The sequence below is a fragment of the Microcebus murinus genome, chromosome 13 (assembly GCF_040939455.1).
Source record: "Microcebus murinus isolate Inina chromosome 13, M.murinus_Inina_mat1.0, whole genome shotgun sequence".
In the NCBI taxonomy this organism is placed as follows: Eukaryota; Metazoa; Chordata; class Mammalia; order Primates; family Cheirogaleidae; genus Microcebus; species Microcebus murinus.
In genome coordinates this window covers 23286075-23310606 of record NC_134116.1, presented here as the reverse complement: position 1 = coordinate 23310606, position 24532 = coordinate 23286075, and the positions used below count along the sequence as shown (strand labels likewise).

Below are 24532 nucleotides of genomic sequence, written 5' to 3'. Positions count from 1 at the left end.
TTGAACTTTCACATTTAAGTACTAGTAGATATAATTAGTTGAATTATCTTTGTACTAATGATTCTTCGATGATAGAGATAATTTTCTCTAACATATTAGGTTCGTATTTATATTGTGTGATGTCACTGACCAGCTTTTGAAATAGCAGATAATTTGTTCTCATCCTATTTCTCATGCTGTCACCTGCTTTCCAAGTGAACCTCGCTCATCAATTCACTATGCAAGCCTTGATTGGCTTCCAATATTCAAATAATAACCATATTTCTGTCCTGTGTAAAAATAGTAAAAGTATTTTTATATTTATAATTTTATTTAATTTTCACATCAATCCTAGAAAAAGGCCTTATTATTATTATGCAAATTTTATAGGTGAAAGAACTGAATTTCAACACCTGTAAGAATTTTCTAAGGTTTCTGAGGCTGGACTCCAGCCTCTTCCTACTATACTCCATTCCCTTCATGCATAAATTCTATGTTTATGGAGCTTTTCTGTAAATGAATTTAAAAGAAAGAGGTAAGTGCTTATTTACATATCAAATTTATTTTTAGCAAGTCATATATTTAAAAAGTCCTCCTAAATATAGGTTAATGTGAATAGCTCCTTATAAGCTCAAGGAGTAGAAAGCAAAAATAAATATAATCACAATTTTGAAGGGCTTAAAATCAAGCATATGAGATCAATATAAGAACCCAAATGTAGGAGACAAAAGCATATATATAAAGCAACTTTAAGCTGGGTAATGCTGATAAGAAGAAAACACATAAACACTTGGATAAAATACACCAGTGTTTATCATTGGAAAATGTATAGGGACAAGGACGGAAAGAACTGACATGATTATTGTTAGGCCCAAACAAGAAAACTTAACACTAGGAGGAAAAACTATGTATTGCATTATCATATGTCACATAGAATTAGACACTGTAGGAAATCGAACTGTGAGTTTGAGAAAGAATAAGCACGGATGTTATTTATTCCAGGAGATGGAACACGAGAATGAAAAACATTTTCATACTGGGTCAGGCAAGGTGATCCTGTAATTTTCAATATCCGCATAATTCCCCTGCTCTCAATATGAGAGCGTTCTCTCCTCACACATGCACCTGCTATTTTCATAATATCTTTTCAACCCAAAGTACAGCAAATAATATATTTAATAATGTTACATAGTCCCATCTGAATGCGAATCTCCAGCTGAGAACACCATGAGGGCAAACAGAGAGCTGTCACCCACAGCCTGAGTACTCACCCTCATGTGTGCTGTGTTTTGTGGATATTTTCCTAATAACATTGACATTCTTCTCAGGGATGATGGCAATGGCTATTTCTCTATATTTTGTTTAGCTATCCCCTGAGCCAATTGGGGATATCTTAAAAAATAACTTATACAAACTATTCAGACATTGAAATATTAAGTTAAATATATTAATTCATAAAATACATGATGGATAGGGCATGCAAGCCTAGAGAATTCATTTTAATTTAGCAAATGTAATAAGTTTCACAATCTCTCTTACACAACATTCTTAGACATTTTGACAATTTTTAGGCTCTAAGGATTTAGCTATTTAATATGCTTCACTTACTGAAGTAAAACAGAGGCAAATTTTTTCTGAAGGTAATTTTCACATTTCATTGGGGGAAAAGTTGCCTTCTTATCAGTGTTCATATTTTACTTCCTGCAGCTAATTTTTAACAAATAGTAATAAGTAAAAATGGCATCTATTCAATCAATGCCCAATCCAGCATCTGAAATACGTGCACTATGGGTTCAACAGAAAAGTCCAAATAAAAGAAAATATTTAAAGGACACAAATTATAGCAATCCTCAATATCCCAATTATACCTGTGGCTCTATACTTAGCTAGGCCTTCTTTGTGTGTATTAAATGAACTTTACAATATTATACAGCAACATACCCTGGATCAGGCAATGCAGAGGCAAAACAACCAGCTATCCCAGTCCTTCCATATACATTCAATTATTCCACTACAAGGAAGCTCGTTGTTTTGCACTATTTATTATTAGTCAAGAGGAATGTTTTACTAGTTAGTTTCCTCAAGATAGAACACTGCTCCGTATGGTAACAAAAAAGAGTCTTCATAGCAGGGATGTTCATCAAAAATAATTAGCATCTACAACAGGGGCATTGACCGTTCATAACAGACCCTGCCATGAACCATGCCAGTGTGGACTGGCTGAATGCCAACCCTGCCCTAGACATGCCAGAGAGTCAGGACAGAGCATCAGTGGCTGGACACTGAAAATATTCAGCAAGTTGCCATCGTGATGACAGATTGATCAGACACATTTAATTTTATTCCCTCCTACAACCCCACTAAAATACAGTATGGCAACTTTTTTTTTTTAAACAACAACAAAAAATTTACCGAGAGCAGAGGAAACAGAAGAGGAGATAGCAATAACATTTGGAAGCTAGGAAACAGATGGATAAGTGCTACCTAACATAGGATGCCCAAGAAAGCTGACTCCCTCACAGCATTGAGGAGGGCAGAGAACCAACCCAATTTGCTCTACAGAATCCTCAAAAAATACAGCAATAGGTAGCACCAGTCACCTATGGTAGAGGGGTTGAAGAAGAAAGGTCAGCAAAAGAAAGATTAGCCAAACGCTGTAAGATGCAGTGATTCCTTCCTCTATTCCAAAACAGTAGGTCTCTGTCTCTCCCACACATCAGCACAATAAAGACCCATGGAAAGGGTCTCTTGACTGAGGAATGCTAAGCACAATCGAGGGCAGAAGAAAGAACTGTGAAAGAACTAGGATTAACAAACCTATCTACCTACCTACCTTCCTACAATGAATGTGGAAACCTACATCCTACCCCTTGCCTGCTTTTCCTACTTGGCTTCCAGAGTTCTTGCAGCCAGAGAGTTAATCTCAGGCAAGATGTTGGAAGAGTCTTCTTTCAGAATCTGCCTAGTTTAAAAGGAAACAAAGACAATTAAAGGAGGCATGAGACATGCCTTCTGATCTATGATGTTTCTGCATTTCTCCCTTTGTGTACATTGTTGGACTATACATCTATTGCAATTTTTATTGTTATAGTTTCTTTCTAATTTGGTTTTAAGGTCTCTCTCTTGCTCAAGAATGCTCATAAGCCAAGATAGACACTCTCTAGAAGATCCCTGACCAGGGGGAAATTAGGTTCTGATGTCTGTGTCAGGTACGGTACAATGAGAGTTTAAACTCAAATGCACGAAGTAGAAGTAATTTATTACTCACAGGACCAAGAGAGGTAGAAGGTGCCAACAGGAGGGAAACAGGAAGTCCAGGGGTATCAGGGACCCCAACCAGAGTGGGCAGTGAGAGAGAGACCAGACTTTATTAAAGTCCATGAGCATTATCCCTTAGGCTTTTCCTTGGAGGTTGTAGAATGGCTTGTTTGTTTGTTTGTTTGTTTGTTTGTTTGTTTGTTTTGAGACAGGGTCTCTTTATGTTTTTCAGACTATCCTTAAAATCTTAACCCCATGAGATCTTCCCAACTCAGCCTCCCATTTAGCTGGGACTGCAGGGACACTGTGGATTGGCCCCACTAAGGATTGGCTAGTATAAAGAAAAGACTCACAAAAGAGGGAACTTACGTGGCTCTGGTTTGAGTGTTAGGTTTTATCATGGTTAGCAGCTGTGCATGTGTTGGATTCACAGTCAAGGAGAGGAGAAACTAGCAGGCTCTATCATGAATAACCACAAGGGGTGGGGAGGTTTCAGCTAGGTCAAAGGTGATGAGGTACTGCTGGGTTTCAAACAATTTATCTCAAGCCTAAATATGGATACCAAGACAACTACTATATTAAGCAAAATTATGACAACATTTGCCCCTTAATGTTAGCAATGGTCACAGGATTAGCTTTGGCCAATGAACAAGTGAGCAAAAATTACACATGTCCCTTCCAGAGAGAAGCTCTTAACGGCCAGTTTGTCTCTCCGCCCCTCTCTCCCACTGCTCTGGTGATTATGAAAACACGTGTTGAGAGAGAGGTGAGATATCAAGTTGTAATACAGAGGAGGGGCTATTGCGACTTATATTTTGGAGGCATTTGTTTTTCTAGCCTAACCTACCCTACTGGCTAATAAATATAGGTTCTCCAATAAATCTATAAGTCAGATCACACTTGTGTAACTATTGCTGAGCTTCAGTTACACACCCTGATTTCTAACCAGGTTTTCAGTTACCTCTCTTAAATATTAGCATATAATTTGAATTGGAGATCCTCACTTATCTAAGTGTGTATCATGAAAAAAAAGTCATATCCACAAGCAGAAAAAAAAACTTTTATTAAACAAGACTCTGCAGAGAGAAGAAAACTTTAAAAATATAGTTTTTTCCTTCTTTTCTACAGTTTTGGTTTCAGTGTTTTCATTTATCCACATTCAACCAAAGTCCCAAAATAGGTGAGTGCAGTAAGATAAGATATTTTGAGAGACAGAGACTATATTCACATAAATTTTATAAGACTATATTGGAATAATTGTTATAGTTTATCATTATTGTTGTTACTTCTACTGTGCCTACTTTATAAATTAAACTTTATCATATTTATGTGTGTCTAGGAAAAAACAGGATACATAGGGTTCAATACTATCTGAAGTTTCAGGCATCCTCCCGGGAGTCTTGGAATGTATCCACCATGGATAAGGAAGGAGTTCTATAGTGTCATTAGCATCTTAATAAATCCTAGAAGATTTAAACAAACCAGAACAAGAATAAAAGTTCCATTTAGAGGGAAAAAATGTCTAGTAAACTTAAAATCCATGACAAAGTCAAGTTAAGAATTAAGTTTAGAAAATCTCCCAGGAAGCAGAGTAAAATGATGGAAACCAGAAAAAGAAATCAGAGAGCCCATCCAGGACATCTGTTGTTCAAATAATGGGAATTCTAGACACAATGGAGAAAATAAAAGAATTCAAGAACACTTACCCAAATAGATAGATATTCGTTTCTAGATGGAAATCTCCCACCAAGTGTCCAGCTGGAAAGGTTGAATAAACCCACATCAAGTGACATCCATAAAATCTCAGAACTCAATGCAAGAGGCACTATATATACTTGGGGCTTCTCATTCATAAACTTGATATATCCCTCCATTTATTTAGGTCTTCTATTATAACCTTAGATGAGGTTGCTGTAGGAAGCATCATTCTCCTTTAGTTCTGGCTTTTAATTTTATTGTGTGGTGGTAAAGAATCCATATTTCTTGTGTTCAAATTGTTTGTTAATTTCTAATATTTACTTTATGTCTTCATATGTGGTCTCCTTTGTAAATGTCTTATATGTGCTTTAAAAGAGTGTTTATGTGTGCTGTATCCACTAGTCATTAACTGTAGTGATGGTATCTATGAATACACACACACACATACATATATAAAATAAAGCTTGTATTTATTTGAAGCTGGTGCAATAACATTCCTTTTATCTTCTTTTGAAATTAGAAACAATTAAAATATAAGTACAAGTGTTAGATGAAAATAAAAATACCAGCTATTTTATTGTTAAAAGCTGGACTTGGGAATGATATCTAATAGTTCAACTAAGGATTACCATCATGCTATAAGCATAGTTGAAAAAAATTACAGGTTTTCCAGACAGGCAGAGAGTTTGCTTCAGTTACTCCATGGTAAACCACAGGGAAGAATGCACCTTCACTTTAGGCAGGCAAATCCAAAAGACCATGAGATATCCAAAAGCTCAGCTTATTTGAGTCTTTCTTCCAAATTTACTAACCAGAGCAATCCATCCTCTTCCCACATGAAGGAGTAAACAAAATAATGCAATGAAATGTGAGGAGTGTTTCAATGTTTCTCCAAAAATAAAACCTACCCATAAAATAAGCCCTAGCAGGATTTCTAAGCATTTGCCCAATATAAGCCCTACCTTGAAAATAAGACCTAGTGATGGTCTTGGCTACACAGGGTATCTGCACAACCCATGCATTTCCTCGTGGAGTGGTAAAGAAGACAAGCAGCCCTTCTCATATGCCCCACGAGAGCTCTATTGCTCAACATGAGAGATTGGAGCCAATGGTTCTAAAGGAAATAGAGTTGCAAGAAGTTCAGGATGGAATTCGGGATTTGGAGAGTTATGATGATGTTCCAGAAGAAGACGACTTAACTATATTTGAATAAATGTAGTTTGTTGTACCGTGCTTAAAAAAAAAAAAAAATGACACATCCTTTGAAAATAAGCTCTAGGGTGTCTTCTTGAGGAAAAATAAATATAAGACCCTGCCTTATTTTCAGGGAAACATGGTACTAGCACCTGGGCAGGAAGGCAGTGGAGTTCCCTTTTCCTCCCCCCAATGATTCCGGCTACTAAGTCATCTATATCTTCACTAATAGTCATCTACTTCAAAGATCAAATATAACACATAGTGTTAAAATCCCCACACTGACTGTGGGAATATTTATTTTGAGAATATGCTAAAGGTCACTTAAACTCAGAATTGTTGCATTTATGTGTTGAATTGTTTCTTTTGTTGTTATGTGATGACCTCCTTTATTCATTTTAATGCTTTAAGCCCATTTTATCTTTTATTAATATAATGACATTAATTGGCGTGGAGTACATTTTCCTAAGCCTCTCACCCCTTCCTGCATCATTATATTTGGGTGTGCTGCTAGGCTTTTTAAAAATCCAAATCAAGTGTCTCTTTCCCAATTTGATTTAATTCATTTCATTTAGTGATTACTAAAATTATTTGCATATGGCTTTAACATCTGATTTTGTACTTTCAACTTATCAGGCTTTTTTGTTTATTTGATCCATCTTGACTTCCATTAGATTTCATTAATCCTCTTTTCCTCAGTGGATTAGGAATATATATATTCCATATTAATTCTTTAAGTGCTTAGTCTTGAATTTTTAACATTCATTGAAATATATTTTTGTCTAGATAAAATCTAAAGTTAATTAAAATTTCACACTTCTTCCCAAACCATACAAATATGTTAGGATATTTAAACAATATTTTCAAGTGTCATAATTGCATCTTGATTCTCACCCCCTTAATTAATCATCATTACTGATTTTTTTCAAGCAATGCTCATATTCAGTTACTTTGATGTTTGTCAATTATTTTGGTCACTATTACAATTTTCATCCTACTCATTTTGGGATCACTTTCCTGCATTTTGAAGTCTACTCTTCAATAATTATTTTAGAATTGTTGAAGGAGTGGTAAAAACATTGAGTCTAAAACATTGAAAGTACCCTTATTTCTTCCACATAGTTAACTTGGCATTGAATTCTTTATTGATATTTATCTTTATCATCATGGAATAAAACACAGCATAAGGAACTGGCAAAAGATCCAAACTATATTCCCTCCATGTTTAAACTTCTATTTAGCAAAAAATAACCTGTTTATTATTAATAATTAGAGTGTCACCAATAATTTATTTGATACATTATCAAATAAATGATCATGATCTTTGACATTCTCCAGGACTGCAATGTCAATAAGTCATACTACTTTAAATTAAGCTTTGGTTTGTAGTCAGAATCTCTCATTACTTTTTTTAATCCATGGTTCCATGTACTAACAATTTGGATTGCTTCATTATTCTTATACTTTTTCAAAAAAGGAAAGCTAATGATTGTTATAAAACATAAAGAGCAAGCAAAGAAATTATAATTAAATCTCATACTTTTGTACCACAAAGGATGGAAGAGGGCTGCCCTGAGGACAGTCCCATGGATCAGCCAGACTCTCTAGAAGTCAAGTGGAAAATCAGAGATGACCTTCACTTATGCATGCTTGTGAGATTCTAGAGTTACCAAGGACCTTGTCTCTTCAACCACACATTCACTCTACTTTGGTTATTGAGTTATATGGAAGCCCCCACAGAAAACTGGAAAATAACTCAGCATTTTTAGGAGACATTCTGGACTCAAGTGACCCAACATATTGGGTGTAGCTATCAATCTTATTTCCTAAGAGATAGGATCTAATCTAGTTAGTTCATCACCAAAAATATTTGCAAACATTTATGCTAATCCATTGCAGATTTGATAAATTCCCTAATGGCCAGCCAAAATATATGTGGCTGGTGTTGGTATAAATAGCAGTAATTCCACAGGGACAAGAGTAATAGTTTAGATTTAATATAACAAGATCCATAGCAATTTTATTCAAAACATATTTGTCAATTTCTTCATAATAGATCTTTTTTCATTACATCCACTACTCTTCTTATTAAATATAAAATTCTAAATACACATCTAATCCTAATCTTTTATTTTACATTCTGAGTTGCCATGATATAATTTTTGCCTTTAAATTAAGAGAAACTAAGTTGGAGAAACATATTTTTATTATTTTGTAATTCTTAGCCTTGGATTAAATTCATCAATTTATTCATTCACCTAATTATTACTAAATGCTAAGTCAATACACAAATTAATGAGGAAGTCCCTACTTGCAAGGAAACACAATCACAGACCATAGACTATTAGAATTAAAATAACATTAAAGATCATGAAAGTATATATATAGAGAGAGACTTTATAAGCTTTATATATAAAGTTATATAGTTTATAAAGCTTATAAATTTATAAATATAATACTTATCAAAATGTATTTTATGTATCCATAAATGTCTACTTTATAAATATTTTTAAATAAATGATTCACCTTAATTTTCTTAATCCAAATCCTTATTAATGAATATTTAATTTGCATATAATATTTCACTATTGATGCATAGATTAATATTTTGAACAGTTTTCTTAATTATCCTTCATGGAATGGCATTATAAAAATGGAATTATTGAGTCTAACTAAATGTACATTTTAAACACTTTTGATATATTTTGGCAAATTTCTCCAATGTACCTTTGCCAATACTGGTTATATCCTCCTCTCGATCCTGCTTTTGTCAACTGGACAGCAAGTAATTGATACCACATTGGATGTAAGATTGTATTTATTCATTTTCCAGTAAGGAAATATTTTAATTTTTTTCTTATAATTAATTTGTCATGTAAACATATTCTTTTTCTACAGGAATAATTGTGGTTTTCACATGGATTATAAGGACTCTTTTTATGTTAAAGACATTAGCCTTTTGCTGCAAACTACAGTGCAATATTTTCTCCACTTTGCTATATGTCGCCTTCCTTTAAGGTGTTTGTGTTGTACAGAAGGTTCTTTTTTTATAGAAATCAAATTATTAATGTTTTCTTTATTGATTCTGCCTTAAAATCTATAAGTTTTTCCCCCACCTATATATAGATAAAAATATCAACCTATATATTCTATTTACTTCCTCATTATTTATGCTTACTTCTTGTTCCTAGAGACATTTACTTTAGAGAATGCTGTGGGATAAAGTCTAGCTTATTGTCTAAAGAGTAACTTAGTCATTTAGCCAGAAAGGTATTTTGACTAACCCTCTTCCCTCACTGAAAAAGCTCCCATTTTAAAGTTCTATAAAACAGGGGGCAGAGCTGAAGTCATCCAGCCAGAAGGTGGCAAAGTTAGAATTTGGTTTCAAGTTCAGTGCTTTGAATGCAAGGTGCCAAACAGCAGGACACTGGAATCAATGAAACCCACATTTGAATGGGACAGAACTAGGATTTAGCCACAGCTATGCTATCTGGAGTAAATTACTTCCTGTGCACCTGTTCCGAATTTTTAGGATGAGGGAAAATATTTCCACCAAACTCATCCATTGTGAGAATGAGAGTCACTGTTCAATTTATCTCTTCAACAATATTCATTAAAAGCATTCCATGTAATAGACATTTTTTGAGATGCCATGACTATAGCTACCTTGAAAACAAATCATTTCTAGAACTAAATTATTTTGACTTCGTGGTTACCTTAGTGTTGAATTCAAATAACGATGCATAGTCCTGCTCCCAACATTTAAATCTGCCATATACTTTCATTGGAATGGTCAAAAAGATACATCATGGTGTTTTGTTTTATTTCTGGACTCATCTAAGTAGGAAGAAAAAGCCTGGAAGTGCACGCTACATACCCAGTCTCTAGCATAGTACCTGACACTGAGCTAGTAATGAATGGGTTTTGTAAATGAGTGAGCAAATTAACAGTGAAAAAAGTCTTGCCCATGCCATTTTCTTTATTGAAAATGGCAAATTAGAACAAAAAAGAACAAATTATCTTGAAATATAGTTGTCTTTGCTTAGTGAAACTAAGAGGATTGTAAAAATATGTAGATAGATGAAAAAGAGATAGGGAATAATGCACTTACTCCCTTGCCTCATGGAAAAGGCCCGTATATACAAAACAAAAAGAAGTTGTAATTATTTCAGATTCATCAAGCCATCCTGATTCATCATTCATCACTATTTATTCACCCATATGTATTCTACCTATGAATACTTCCAGTTGCTTGATTTATACCCAAAAGTAGCACATAATCAGCCATCCCAGATGTCAAGGAAGAAGAAAAAAAAAATCTAATGCACTTTATGGTCACCATAATTGATCTTCTTTGTTCTCAACCTAAACATTGATTTGTTGGTGCCCAGAACATGTTTGGAATCAGTGCAGCAGGTGATCAGAGCACAGACTGGGTGGGTCCAGACTTCTGGATTTGACACCTGGCTCCACTGCTCAAGTGTTAATTAACCTCCCAGCACCTCAGTTTCCTCATGTATAAACTCAGACATATTAACAGTGCCTACTTTGTGAGGTTTTAGTAAAAATTAAATGAGTTAATATTTATGAATTGCTTGGAACAGTGCCTCATACCATAGCACTGTAGATGTTGCCAAATAAATTAATATACTTCCCCACTTCCTCAGCAGAGCTTTCCCTTAACCAAGTTACATCCCTTTTATGTGCTTCAATTCTGCCAATTGCTTCAATTCTTACGTGCCTCAATTCTGCCAATCATCTGGCAGGTACCCAAGTTTTAATATTAGGTGGTTTTAGTAACACAACTGCCTGTCTTCCCCCACCAGACCATAAGCCATCGAAGGCAGAAATATAAATGTATTGTCACTTTTGTGTGTTGCTGTTATGCACATAAAAGATTATTCAAAAATTACTTTGTGTTCATTTAACGTATTAATGCAATAAATTCCCAAACTACTTTTTTCTTTTATAGGTCTTCAGTTAAGCTTTGGTATAATTTATAAGCTTAGTTAATTAAATTCTTTTATGAAAACAATCATTGCATCAAATAATCATAGAGCTAGCCTTTTTGGCATGCTAATTTTTTTTTTACAGATGGCAAGGCCAGGCTGTGATTCGATCCATAACTGCAACCATGACTGTAGGCTCATGGTAGGATCTTGAATTCCTTTTATATATTACTCAAGGGCCATGATCCTTAGAACTGTTATATTTATTAGTTATATCTCTACCTCAAATGTTAAAATGACATCTGATTGAAGGCTGCATACCCCTCCTGGCATTGTCTGACTTGCAGACATAACATTTAACATCTTTCCACTTACATATTTTCACTCACTACGGTATCCCCTGAACCTAAACCAGTGTCTGACTCATGAATGAAACAATGAATGAAGAATGAATGAAATACCAGCTCAGACTGGCATAAGAAAAAGTTATTCATGGATCCAATCCAAACACCAATTCACAATGCTTAAGAAAGAAAAAATAAATCCTTAAAACTCAAATTTATGTAGTTATCTCGGGAAAAACGGTGTTTTTTTTTTTAATTGCCTAGAGTCCTCATAGCTTCTTGTTATGTCCTCATAGCTTTAGCTTAACAAGAGGTACAAAACCATGACTAAAATATTCACACTCCACTCCAGTCCCTATTAAAAAAAAAATGAATCACTAGTTTATTCATCTTGCCTAATGACACAGAAGGGCAAAACAAGTACCCAAACAATGAATAATAATGCAAGAGCTCAGACTGTAAAATCAATATGTCAGATCAGTAGAGCTTTGCTTCGTTTTAATGCTCTCATCTTGCATGCAGTGGAGCTTTACCTTCTGAATTATATATATGTATTGACCTAATTACATAAATATTGACTTTTCCTTATATGAAGCTTATTTTTTTCAGTCTCACTATAATTATGATGTCAATATTTGTGGCCTTAGTAACATTAAATTTAAATCTGTTAATTGTGACTGATAGCGGTGTGCCATGAGATAATTCAGAGACAGTCACATGGTCTCAGAACACTGGTGGCAGTAGATAATAAGTGATAAATCACTAATTGCCTAAGTACGTCATACTAAGGTAACCTTCTTTAATAAAGCAATTATTTCATCCCAATTAATTTAGAGGCTGTTCTCGTCTTCAGTTTGTCAGGTTTCATAACACACACAAGTCATAACCATGATGTAACTGGATCTTGGTCTAGGACTTTGTGTTTTTTTTAATCAAACATTTTATCCCTAACTTCAATCTCCAGTCCATCCTATTAACAAGTTCTTTGACATATTGACAGATGTCTGCACCCTTTTCTCCACAGTTGTGTGCGTCTATAAAATATATAATTTAACATTTGTTACAATTGTTCTTTGATACGTTTCCAATTAAAATCCTATGCCTGATCTCCCTTATATGTGAAATCTAAGACAACTGAACTCTTAAAAGTAGAGAATAGAATTGTGGTTGCCAGGGGCCAAAGGTGGGGAAGAGTGAGCAGAGGACCATCAAAGGGTACAAAATTCCAGTTGAACAGGGATAATAACTTTTCGAGATTATTGCACAGCATGTTGGCTATGGTGAATAATAATGTATGGTGTATTTCAAAATTGCTAAGAAAATAAATTTCAAATGTTCTTACTACAAAAAATTAGTATGTAAGGGGATGGAAATGTTAATCAGTTTGATTTAATCATTCCTCCTTGTATACATATATCAAAATATCTCAGTGTACTCCATAATTTATGCATAATTATAACTTGTCAATTAAAAATAACAAAATAAATTTTTAAAAAATCTTATGTCTACTTTATTCTAATGCAAAATACTATTTGTGGAAATGCTACTTCAAAAATATTCTATTAAATTATTTTCCCTTCACTGGTTTTATTTTCATGATAAGAATTTTCACAGTTACTGCAGTTGATACATCTTTAGACAAGCAATTATGCAACACCTCGGGATATTTTAATTAATTAAATCTGTTTACTTTCTTACCAATCAATGACAGAGAAATATTCCAAAAGCTTTAAAAAGCTAGAAAGCTTTTCACTTTGTTCTTAGAATAATCCTGACGATTCCTGCACAAGGGCCTGAACTCTCCCATTTAAGTAGGGCAGGAATATCTGTGTCACATTAATCATTTAGAGTTAGGTGAACACGGAGAATGCTACCAAAAAAAAAGAAAAAAAAAAGCCACAATGGTGTCCACACTTTGGGTTTAAGAGCTCTGCTAGATGTATGATGGTGAAGTGGCCATGCATCATTCTGTGCTTTCTTATTTGCCTCTGCAGGGATGCCAGAGGATATGAACTTCAGTGATGTAAAGCGAATCCATCAAACAGACAGTGGCAGAACTTTAGACACAACTGGAGCAGGATGTGCAGCAGCGACGGAATCTATGGCATTCGCTATGATGGGTGTGGCGATGTTACTTCCTTGGCTTTGGTAACTGAACTCCCTGTCTTGATATAACTTACTGGAGTCTTGATTTCTCCCCTCTTTTCACATGTCTGGAATAAGAGATCATTTTTGAATGTAACAATTATATTTATGAAAAGGTGTGTCACATTAACATTTTAGAAGCCAAGTTGGAATGTTCATAAAGTCCCTTAAAAAATCAACATTTAAATGATAGACTCTTTTAAAATATGTCTTCTTTGAATCTAACTTAAACCTTCTTAAATTTTAATATATTAAATCTTAAGATGTGAAGAGCACAGAAGTGACTTTGAATAGGAAGAATTCAGTGTTCTTTCATAATTTTATTTTTCTCAATTCCAAACCTCTGCCTTTCCGAATTCAAAAATGTTTTCATTTGAAGGTGTATTTGCTGGACAATGAAAACAGTACATAGCATTTCTTAAAGTACTGGAATTAGAACTTCATTAAATGAATCAAAATACACAATGGCAAGTAATATGCATGAACTTTCAAGAGATTTCCATTTTCACAAGCTATAGAAGGAAATTACTCAAAGAGAATGAGTTATACAATTGATTTCTGAGGGGCATTTCGCATAATTTCACTGAAGGAGCCTGACAATTTTCATCTGCTGTAACTTAGTCACTGACAAACCTTAAAGCTACTGAGTATTTTAGTAGCACCTGATTTGTATTCCATTATATTGAAAATGCATCTTTGGTATTGTGCTTGTGTTCTCTCCTCTCTCTTTGCCTAATAGACGTAACTATGTTGTGAAGCATACACTTGCTCTAGAAATATCTCCAATAAAGCTGTTAATTGCTTGGTGAAAAAATTTAAAGAATATGGATCATTTTCTGCAGGCAAAAATGATATATTCACCCATTTTTAAAATATTATTTGCCACTTCTTTTTCAAACCTGAAGTTGAACAAACAATTTGGTATCTATGCATTTCTAAGGTTCTCATGAATATCCTCAGACATGTAATAGTATAGAAAATTTGGCATGCAATGCTTGCACTCTTTCCCTATTTGCACATTGGCAGAACTAAGCCACAGTCCCTGATTTCCCTGTTGTGATAACTTCCCTCAGTAGACAATGATAGGATATGTCTGCAGCTCTATTTAAGGAGGAAAAGAGAAGTCAGCTTTTATAAATAAGTATCACATCCAGACCATAATCAGAATCTATAATTAATACAACGTCATAGAATAAGAAAAAGAACTGATGAACCCCTACAATTAAAAAAAAAAAATCAAAAGGGTTTGAAATGACTTCTGTCATAGAGGTGACTTGGACTCATTGAACAGCAAATATTAGTGAGGTAAAAATCGATTTTTCCAAATCAGGAAACAATATATCATCAAACCTTGTTCTCTCTTAATTTCTCAATTAACCATATGATCTGAGGATGGTCTATTTCGATCACAGTATTTTTAAACTGCCCAATCAGATTTTATTGTCTGTCCAAACATGCCTCAAAACTGGAAGTGTTGCTCTCTCTGCCAGTTCCAGTTGTCATTTTCCTAGGTTTCCATTCCATACCTTTATATTTATTTCCTGGTCCAGTTAATAACTCTTTATTCTCACCTTAACACACTCTACAAATTACAACTTTAAACCTATTTTATAAAATTTTTACTCCAACCTCAGCTGTTTATTTAAATCAATCTCCAGAAAAAGTAATACCAAATCACCCGTTTGCTACATTCCAGCTCAAGTCACGGTTGGTCTGCAAGGGCAAAATTTCTGACCCACCTTTAGTGGAATTTAATTTTGAAAACAAACAAACTGAAGAGCATGGTTTAGCAGTCTAAAATGTTTCTAGATAAAATTAGTTGATAGAAGATAATTTTAGATATGGCAAGAAACGGATAAAAGCAGAGTAGTAAAGTCAACAGAATAAATGAATATTTTTTATCAACTAAGTATTATGTGTTTAAACAGGTGTTGCCTACCTTAAAGTAGGCACTTGGAGACTATATAGTTCATATTGATGCTGCTACAGCTCAAAACACTGGGAGGTTTTCAGAATTTCTTTAAGAGCCTGAGGCAAAATTTTTTAACATTTTCAAAGAGGATATTTATCCTTTAATTCTCTACTCTATGACATTTCATATTTGTATAGCTTTTTATGATTTACAAAGCTCTTTCAAATGAGATAGAATATCTCACTAGACCTTTTTCATCCCTCAAGAATGGGATAGATTTTTAGTCAAATAAAAACAATGATACTGATTTTTTTTAATATGGCTTAGAATTTGCTTCTGGAGTGTTTTGCAGCAATAAGGTCTAAGAAGGTTTTGTGCAATGGTAAAATTGTTAGAATATCTTTCTACTTTTCAAGATAACTTAATGCATAACATCAAAGTAAATGTATATATTTCAAAATATCACTCACATCTTTATAGTCACATTTTATGCCAGAGTAATTTAAACAAAGCCATTTTCTTGAATCCTTGAGTTATTTTTATCTTAGTATAAGTTTAACTAGTCATAAAACATAGTCCAGTGTTTTGCATATATTAGGGAAGGATCAGTTAAGAATCAGAGCTAACATTTACTTGGTCCTCCCTTTGTAGAGATACCGTGATAAATGCCTGCAAACACAATATCATTTAATCTCCCCAGTAACATCACTTCCATTTTACCAATAACGAAACTGAGGTTTAGAAATATGGAATTTGTCTGATGCTATACAACTAATCATTACAGAATCAGATGGGTGAGTATAATGACTATAAATAAACTACATACATTATTGGTTCAAAGACATGGTAATTTGAAACAAGAATGAAGAAACACAGGTTAGCATAAAAATAGTTCAGAGGTTATTTAGGACTCCAAACTAGAATTTAAAAAACAAATACAGTTGACTGTGTAATTATAATTGTATAATTATCAAACTGCACACTATTGTAAAAATATAATAAAAAGGAGAAATGTAAACATGGACTTTTTTAGTACTAGTCATTACCTTCCCACATCTTGAAGATCCCATGGAAAAACACATCAGACCCCAAAATAAATCAGCTACAAAAAATGAGTAAAAAGTACAACTTCGATAACTATCATGGAACTGTGAAGTTTCTTTTTATTTTCTGTGCAGCTGAAAGGTATAAAACATTTCTTGGGTCATAAGATATTGGATGGCATTAAAACAATGGAAGGAAAGGAGGAAGAAAGGAACAAAAGAAAGACAAGAATGAAGGGAAGGAAAAGGGGTGTGACAGAATATTTTAAAAACCCTAGATTTGCCTTCTTATCCTTTATTTATTCAGGAACAGCTTATCAGTGAAATAATGTCTCCAACATTTTCTTCTCATTAAAAGACAGAAGTTAATAAGCTATTTCCTCCAAAACACTCAGATTTTCAATAATGCTTTGAAAAGGACTCAATTAGTTTATTGCTAATTGTTTTCAATCACTTAAAATATTGTTTCTATAATCAGAATCCTTCAGGTACAATAAAAATAGTTTCTTCTTGAGTGAATATATTCAACCTAGATTTCTGCTATTCTAAGAGAAATTCACTGAGCAGGCTATAATATTAGTATTTCCTTAGGTTGCAAACTTTGATATCATATACAATTACATGGGTTGTATGAAAATTCAGAAATGATAATTCTTAATGTCATTAGATATGATTTTGGGCATATCAAATTTTTATTTAAATACATATTGTTATATATGTCATTTCTGATTAAAACATAGATGAAACATATTTCTCACGTTAAAAGTCTACTTTCTTTGCCTTTGTTCAAATTACACAGTGGCTGAATAAGTGTTATATTATCATTATTTTATGAATGACAATATGATCAAATGTAGTTCTTAAACTACCCTCTCTCCTTTCATGTGCAGAAAAAAACTAAACAATTTCATCACAACATGATTTATATCTTCATGGTAGCAACAATAACTTATGTGGAAGAGAGTGGGGTAGGGTAAATGTGTATAAATTTGCAAATATCTGATTTAAGAGCCTCTCACCTTCTTGCACTCGGCAATTGTTACATTGGAATCATCTTCCTCAAAAAGTACGTGAGAAGATCATGCATTTTATCTTCCCCATAAAATTTTACTTTGACTACATCAAAAACCAGAGTGAAAGAGAAGGAGATACAGGAATTTGAAACACCACAGAATTAAAAACAGAACTATGAATATTTAAGGATCAAAACTGGTTGGAGACAGACGCATGAGATTGACTCATAGGAATGACTCCAGTAATTTGGTAAGTAAAATTCTACTTTTATGAGTTTTGATACCCACCTTTGAAAAAAATTGAACTAGAAGGAATGAAGGGTCTTAGAAGAAAAGGGAGGTCTCTGAGTTTCCTGAGATCACCCAGCCAACGGCCACTGGCATAAAAGAAAAAAAAAATGCCCAGTTGCAAGACGAATGCAAGCAGTATGTAGAGTGTGCTATAGAAAAACTGACTCCATAATGGTGGTCAGAGTTCCAGGATTCAATTAGCAAAGTCAGTGTGATTCGTTCACTCATCCCACATTCCCACTGTTCTCCCTGGTCCCTCATACACACTCTCACTCCCCACACATATTTTCTTGCTATTGTTTCTATTTCCCTTTTTGTTTTCTTATCTGTAATAATTGACATAACTGTATCTAACTCAGAGTCACTGAGAGGTCTAGACAATGCAACACCCACTGGTCCATGATGACCCTTTAATGATTCATGTTTGTTCCTTTCCCTTGGAGCCTTCTGTTAAAATGCATGTGTTCCCAGGATGGGACAATACCAGAATATTTAGTTCCAGATTCTGCCTGTAAATAGTTTTGGGTAGAGAAAGACAGCATAAAGAAAGAGGGTGAAGAGTGAAGAAGTAGTAAGGTTTAGGAAGGGGAAAGAAGACAGAAGACTGGACTAAGGAATGGGCAGAGAAGACCCACGCCTGCCTGTTTTATGTTTTATGCTTAGCCTCATCATGGCCACAAGGCTTATTCACTGAAGGTTTGTTTTTAAAATATTGGGAGTTAGAGTGGTCTATATTGAGTATAAAAAGAGGTTAGCCCTGACCCAGTATTCAAATGTGCATTGGTCTTTACGATGACAGACTGTAAATTTCAACCTCCGAATCCCCCATGAAGGTCTCCTTGACTCCTGGCAGGTTGAGACCTCATATGCTGGCATAGAGCACAGCCCAAGAGTGGGTAAGAACTCATATCAACGAACAAGCCATGTGTTGCTCAGTATCTCACCTAAGTCACCACCAAGTGGTTATTTCTGAGTGGCAAAATCGCTTCCTTAAGGTCACATTGCTAATAGGTAACAAAGTGAGCATTCTAAAAGAGATCAGGCTTCAAAATCACTTTTTCCCCTGCACTACACAGTATTCCAGAGTCAGAAAATCTTTGATTGATCAGTTGATTAGATTGGGCTAATTGTAAGTTTTGTAGGATATTTTAAAATTTTTTCCCTTTTTTCATTCACTTCTTTTTTAATCTAGTTTTGTTTTGTTTTTTTCTCAGATTTTTTTTCATTTGTCTTTCTTTCATCTCCAATTTAGCTCTAGTAATAAGGTTGGGCATCCTGAAGAGATTCCATATGCCAGATGCCCTAGTGTGGCCATCTGATGGGGCAGTTGGCTCAATCATTGACTCACAAGCATCCAAAAATGCTGGAGGAAACAGCAAACACAGCTTCAAAGGTTTTAGTGCTAATTTTCTGTCTGACCTTCAGCAAGTCCCATAACTCTTTGAACTTCATTCAGTTCCTCACTTGTAAAATAATGTGTTTGAGCCAGATATTCTCTAAATTTCCTTTAATATTCCTAGAATTCTAGACTGAAATAGAAAATATTATTGATGCACCAACACAGAACATTTGTTTACTTGATGTCTTATAACCTACTATTACTTAATGTATAAAAGACACTGTAAAAAGTAATGCACAAAATGTGATTTTAGTTACTTTATACTTATGTTTAAAATTCCAATTTCTTTATCACATACAGTGATGTGGTTTCTGTATAAAATTGACTGGAATAATCTTCGCATGAGTAAAGGGAAGAATAGTCAGAACAAATGCTCTGCAGATTTTATCTAATAGATAAGACAATATGTCTGAGCAAAAAAATCCATCATATCATTAAATATTTAGCCACTAATTGCTTTTTGTTCTACCTTATTTTATAGGAATCAAATCTAAGGTCCTCAGCCATTCAGCTGTGGAGTCTCACAATATTCAAGAACAAATAATATATTGGGATGGCATGTTTAAAAGACAAAAAGATAAAAAGGGTGAGGAAGTAAGAGATGAAGTTACAAAAGTTAGTTTGACAGTATTTTCTCTTCTCGCAGATTTTCCCAGGAGACCCTTTTAAATAGGCATAAACAAATGTTGCTGCCTCTGATGATTTATCACACAACAAGCTGACAGAGCACAGGAGCATGTTATCCGGGCCTCTGTAGTACAGGGGCTAATTCAGAAAAATGAAGAAAGACCACAGCAGTGAAAGCAAATGCTCTTTGTCGTTCAGCAAGAAAGCAGATGGGAACTTGCGATCGCAGTTTATTTAAAAGGACAGCTTATAAATATGGTGTGTTTGTAATTTTAGCATTACATTTTCCTCATTTATAAAAAAAAATTCAAACAGAATCTAGGAAAATTTCATCACAGATGGTTAACGGCAATAAATGTATATTGAATAATTTTACTTCTACTTTAGCTACACATTGATTACAGTATGGGTGTGATTGACTGTAAATACACAAACACGTGTACATTTATCTATAGCTATCAATAAAATGTACAGATCTAATCATATGTTTATTGTTGTTATTATTGTGTTTATGCTTATATTTATATTTGCATAAAATATGCTTTTGTGTCACTTGTTCTTGGCTTTTTATTCAAAGATTGAAAAGGTTCGTGAAATAAATAACTTTTTTCAAATTGCAACTTATTGTTTTTTCCAAATAGACTTTCGCTTTTCATTTCAAACAGATAAGCATTAAACAAAGTTCTTACTGTACACAGGAAAACTTACATAGCCACTAGAGGAATAAGAAGATTCATACATAAAGGATATATTACAGAAATCCTAACTTACGCTGGCTTAGGTACAAATTGTGTTTTCTTCTTGAGACTGTTCCTTTGGGGAACAACACAATACAACATAAAGAGTTCACTTATTAGTCTTATTATAAAAAATATAAAAGTGTAGCATTTAATCACCCACTTACTTTTAGGTATTTAACTAATTGGAGCTAAGCTGCTCAATGATAATTCAAAGGAATTAAAATGTATCCTTGTTTTCCCCAAATCATCAATTTCTGTGTTTTTTCTCCGTGAGTGAGACTTACCTTTTAGTGTCCCGAAGTCTTTATTATCAGAGCCTGCCTGGGAACTATGTGCAAACTAAGAACTCAGTCTTGAAAATAAGATTAGTCCTGGTTTTGAATACCAGCTATCTCGTCAACTAGTTGTGGAACCACAGGCAAGAATCTGACCTCTCTGAAATATATGTACAATAAAGATGATTGTACATGCCCTGAAATATTTGTTGGGAAGACTTAATTAATCACTGTGTGTACCTATCATGGCTAATACATCATAGTATTAAATAAATATTAGTTAATATCTTATCAAAACTTAGTCATCGGTAAAATCTTTCACACTGAGATATAAGCGACTGATATGATGAAGAGTCATTTTATTTGAAAACAATTTGGAAACCTAAAGATCATGTAATTCTGTAGTATTTTGCAGAAAAGAAAGCTAAAACCCAGAAATGATATGTGAATTACCCAAGGTAACACAACTGGTTTGAATCATTAGAAGATCAATGAAAATTCTTTTTTGAGAAAAGCTATATGTACATTGTATCAAATCAAAATTTTTACTTCAAACCAACTGAAAGATGCATGTTTGCATATCCTAATACTCAATAGAAATTGCCCCATAGCCACAGGGATCAAACAGAAGTGGGCAAATGTACTGATCTGAAAGAATTAGAATAAACTTTTTTATTTCAAAATATCAAGAAGGTGCAAATGTTTTTGTTACATTGATCCCTTGATTTGAAGGTTCACTAAGTGGAATATGAGGCTACTAAGAGAGAGTATAAAGTCTTAGTATTACTGTACATTGGTATTGATTTAAATAATAGAGATAATTTAATACAGTTTTAATAGGATGGTTTCATGTAAATGTTAATCTCTTTTTATATTCACTTTTTGATTCTTCATAGATCGACCAATTTGCTGAAGTATTCAGGATATCTTGACAAATACCATATTGCAACATATAGATTATAATTTGCCAATAATTTACTTTGAAAATACAAAAAATAAAATTATGATATATTTCATGTCAAATTTTAAGGTTAAAGAAATATTTCTTCCTTGCTACTACTGTTTTCTACAATAATATTTTGATTTAAAATCTCTAGATTACCCATCACTGTGTCAGATTATAATTAGGTTGTATCTTGAAACATAAATATCAGTAGAATATTTTCATATTTATTTTAATTGAAAGTTCTTTGTAAGTATTTTAAATAGTACTAGTTGGTTGTGGTATAGCATCTTCTAGTGATTTCAAAATAATGAGAAAATATGAATATTTCAAATCTTTCTAAATAAATTTCCTTTAGAGGGAAGTTTCTTTACTCTATTGAAAGCATAAAGAAAAGTCAGTTATAGTTGAAATATGTGGGCTTTAATTTCTGGAGTTCTATTCTTCTGTTAAAATCCAGAGAGATGTTAGCTATTTGTCTTCATCAGAGCAAGAAAGAAAATCCTTTCTGCATTTCTCTGATTAGTTACCTTTTGTTAACACGGAGTGAATCCTCTCCATACTACAGGAAACCTTAGCCACTAATGGATGAATTCCACTGCTGGATAATAGAGCAAATAATTTAATGGACAGAATATTCATAGATATTAACACTGATAGAACTATGAGCAATTTACATCCCCACAGTCCTTCGTGACTCATCTGAACTACAAGGTCCTTTATAAAACTTTATTTGAAACAACCTTTTCTTCTGATACAAAATAAAATATTTCTGTTGAAAAATACTGAAAATAGAAAAGGAGAATCAAGAGCACCAAAAATCCTTCCAATTTTTGTTAGTTTTTAAAAACCATACCTCTTTGTAGAAATACAACTATATAAAATTCACTAAGACACATATCTAAATATAAGTACCTCTATAGAAGACGTATATATATGTGTGTATATATATATATATATATATATATATACACACTCACACGTAAAGAGAGAGAGAGGAAGAGAGTGTTATATTTTGAATATTTACAAAAATATTCAAAGATGATATCACTGTTTAAACGATCTGTATTACTTAGCAACATATCATCAATGTTTACTGGGTAATGAAGTATAATTCTAAAAATAATTATAATTGATTCATAATATTCTTCATATGAATGCCACATTTATTTAATCAATTCTTTATTGAGAGACATTAAATCATTATTAATATGTCCTAAACAATGTTCCAATAAAAATTTTTGTAAACTAAATTTTATACACCTTAATGCTTTCTCCTTAGATTAGTTATTCCTCCTTAATTAGAATAGGAAAGGAGATGCTTTATTCTCCCTGGAATGACTACAATAACCAAGAACAAACAAACCAAACAAATAACAATAAAGATACCAGATTCTTTCATAATGATTGACCCCATTATGTTTCTCTGATTTCCCTTAATTGAAACCAATTCTCTCCCTAAATCAACTTAACACAAAATTAAATTACAATCATTTATATATTATCTTACTTTCCCTACTAGATCAAAGGTTACTAAGGGTTTTTCTTTAATCCTTTGTGGTAGCACAGTACTTTAAATTAGTAGATGTCAATATATATGTGTTGAATCAAATCTGGTTATACTAGAACTCAAAAAAAATGCTATTTTACTATATTTGTTCTAATTAAGCTTAGAAATCTTCCACTTCAAAATGCCCTAAAAATAGTTATAACATTAGTAATAATTCCTACCTATTTCAAAGAAAACTTAGGGAAAAATGAGAAATCATAATGTGAAAATATTTATAAATGAAAAACTTAATACAGATTATAAATTGTATTGTTATAACCTAATGGGCTAATTTATACATTTTTTGCTATTCTGTATCTGACACTCTTAATGTAATGAAATATAACCTGAGAGTCATGAAACTTTGAAGATATCTATACTGAAAAAGGATCTATTAGACTTTGTGTGCCTTCCAACTTCACAGTTCTTTCTGAGAAAAATTAAAATTTGATCAATTTCCTTCCATTCACAGCTGATTGCATGGGGTGATATAGGTCAGAGCTGCCCAATAAGAGCATAATGTAAATTTAAATTACATATGTAATTTTAAATGTCCTAGCAGCCACATTGTTTAAAAAGTACCAAAAAAACACACCACAGCTCAAATTAATTTAGTAGTGTACCTTATTTAACCCAATATACATAAACTATTACCATTCTAACATGTAAGCAGTATAAAAATCATCAATGAGATTTTTACTCTTTTTTCATAGGAACTTTAGAAATCTAGCATGTGCTGTTGCACATCTCAATTGAGACACCCTGTACTGCAGTGGCTGACCTAGTGACTGCCACATTGGACAGCACAGACCTACAGGTGGAGGTCTAAGGCAGCTTGGGATGAACTATCACTAACAAGGAAAAGACTTGAGCAGTCTCCCTTAGTTATAAATCTGAAGCAAGAGAGTATGTACCTGAAGAAATGCCCTTCTCTTCATGCATCAGCAAGACATGTCCTTCTAAGTACCCCAAGGAATGGAAAACTCTAGAAAAGGTGAAAAGGTTGAAACTTCCAGGATGACAGTGTGAGGGAATTGGGGAAACCTTTTCCAGAGAAAGGCATTTACTAAGCTGATTAAAATTGGCAATGGTAATCGTTCAATGTCTGGAGATTGCTCAAAGGGCCCACAACAAATTGGGAAGCACTTAATTCAACAAAATCTAAGGAAACTC

The 24532-nt window shown here is 33.5% G+C and overlaps 1 protein-coding gene across 1 annotated transcript in view; it reads left to right on the top strand.

Moving 5' to 3' along the window:
• Window positions 1–15168, top strand: part of GPC5 (glypican 5) — a 1282273-nt gene extending 1267105 nt beyond the window's left edge. The window contains exon 8 of the mRNA XM_020290272.2: window positions 13417–15168. Coding sequence (XP_020145861.2) covers window positions 13417–13574 — 158 coding nt within the window. The 3' untranslated portion in view covers window positions 13575–15168. The remainder of the gene's footprint in view (window positions 1–13416) is intronic.
• The last annotated feature ends 9364 nt before the right edge of the window (window positions 15169–24532 follow it).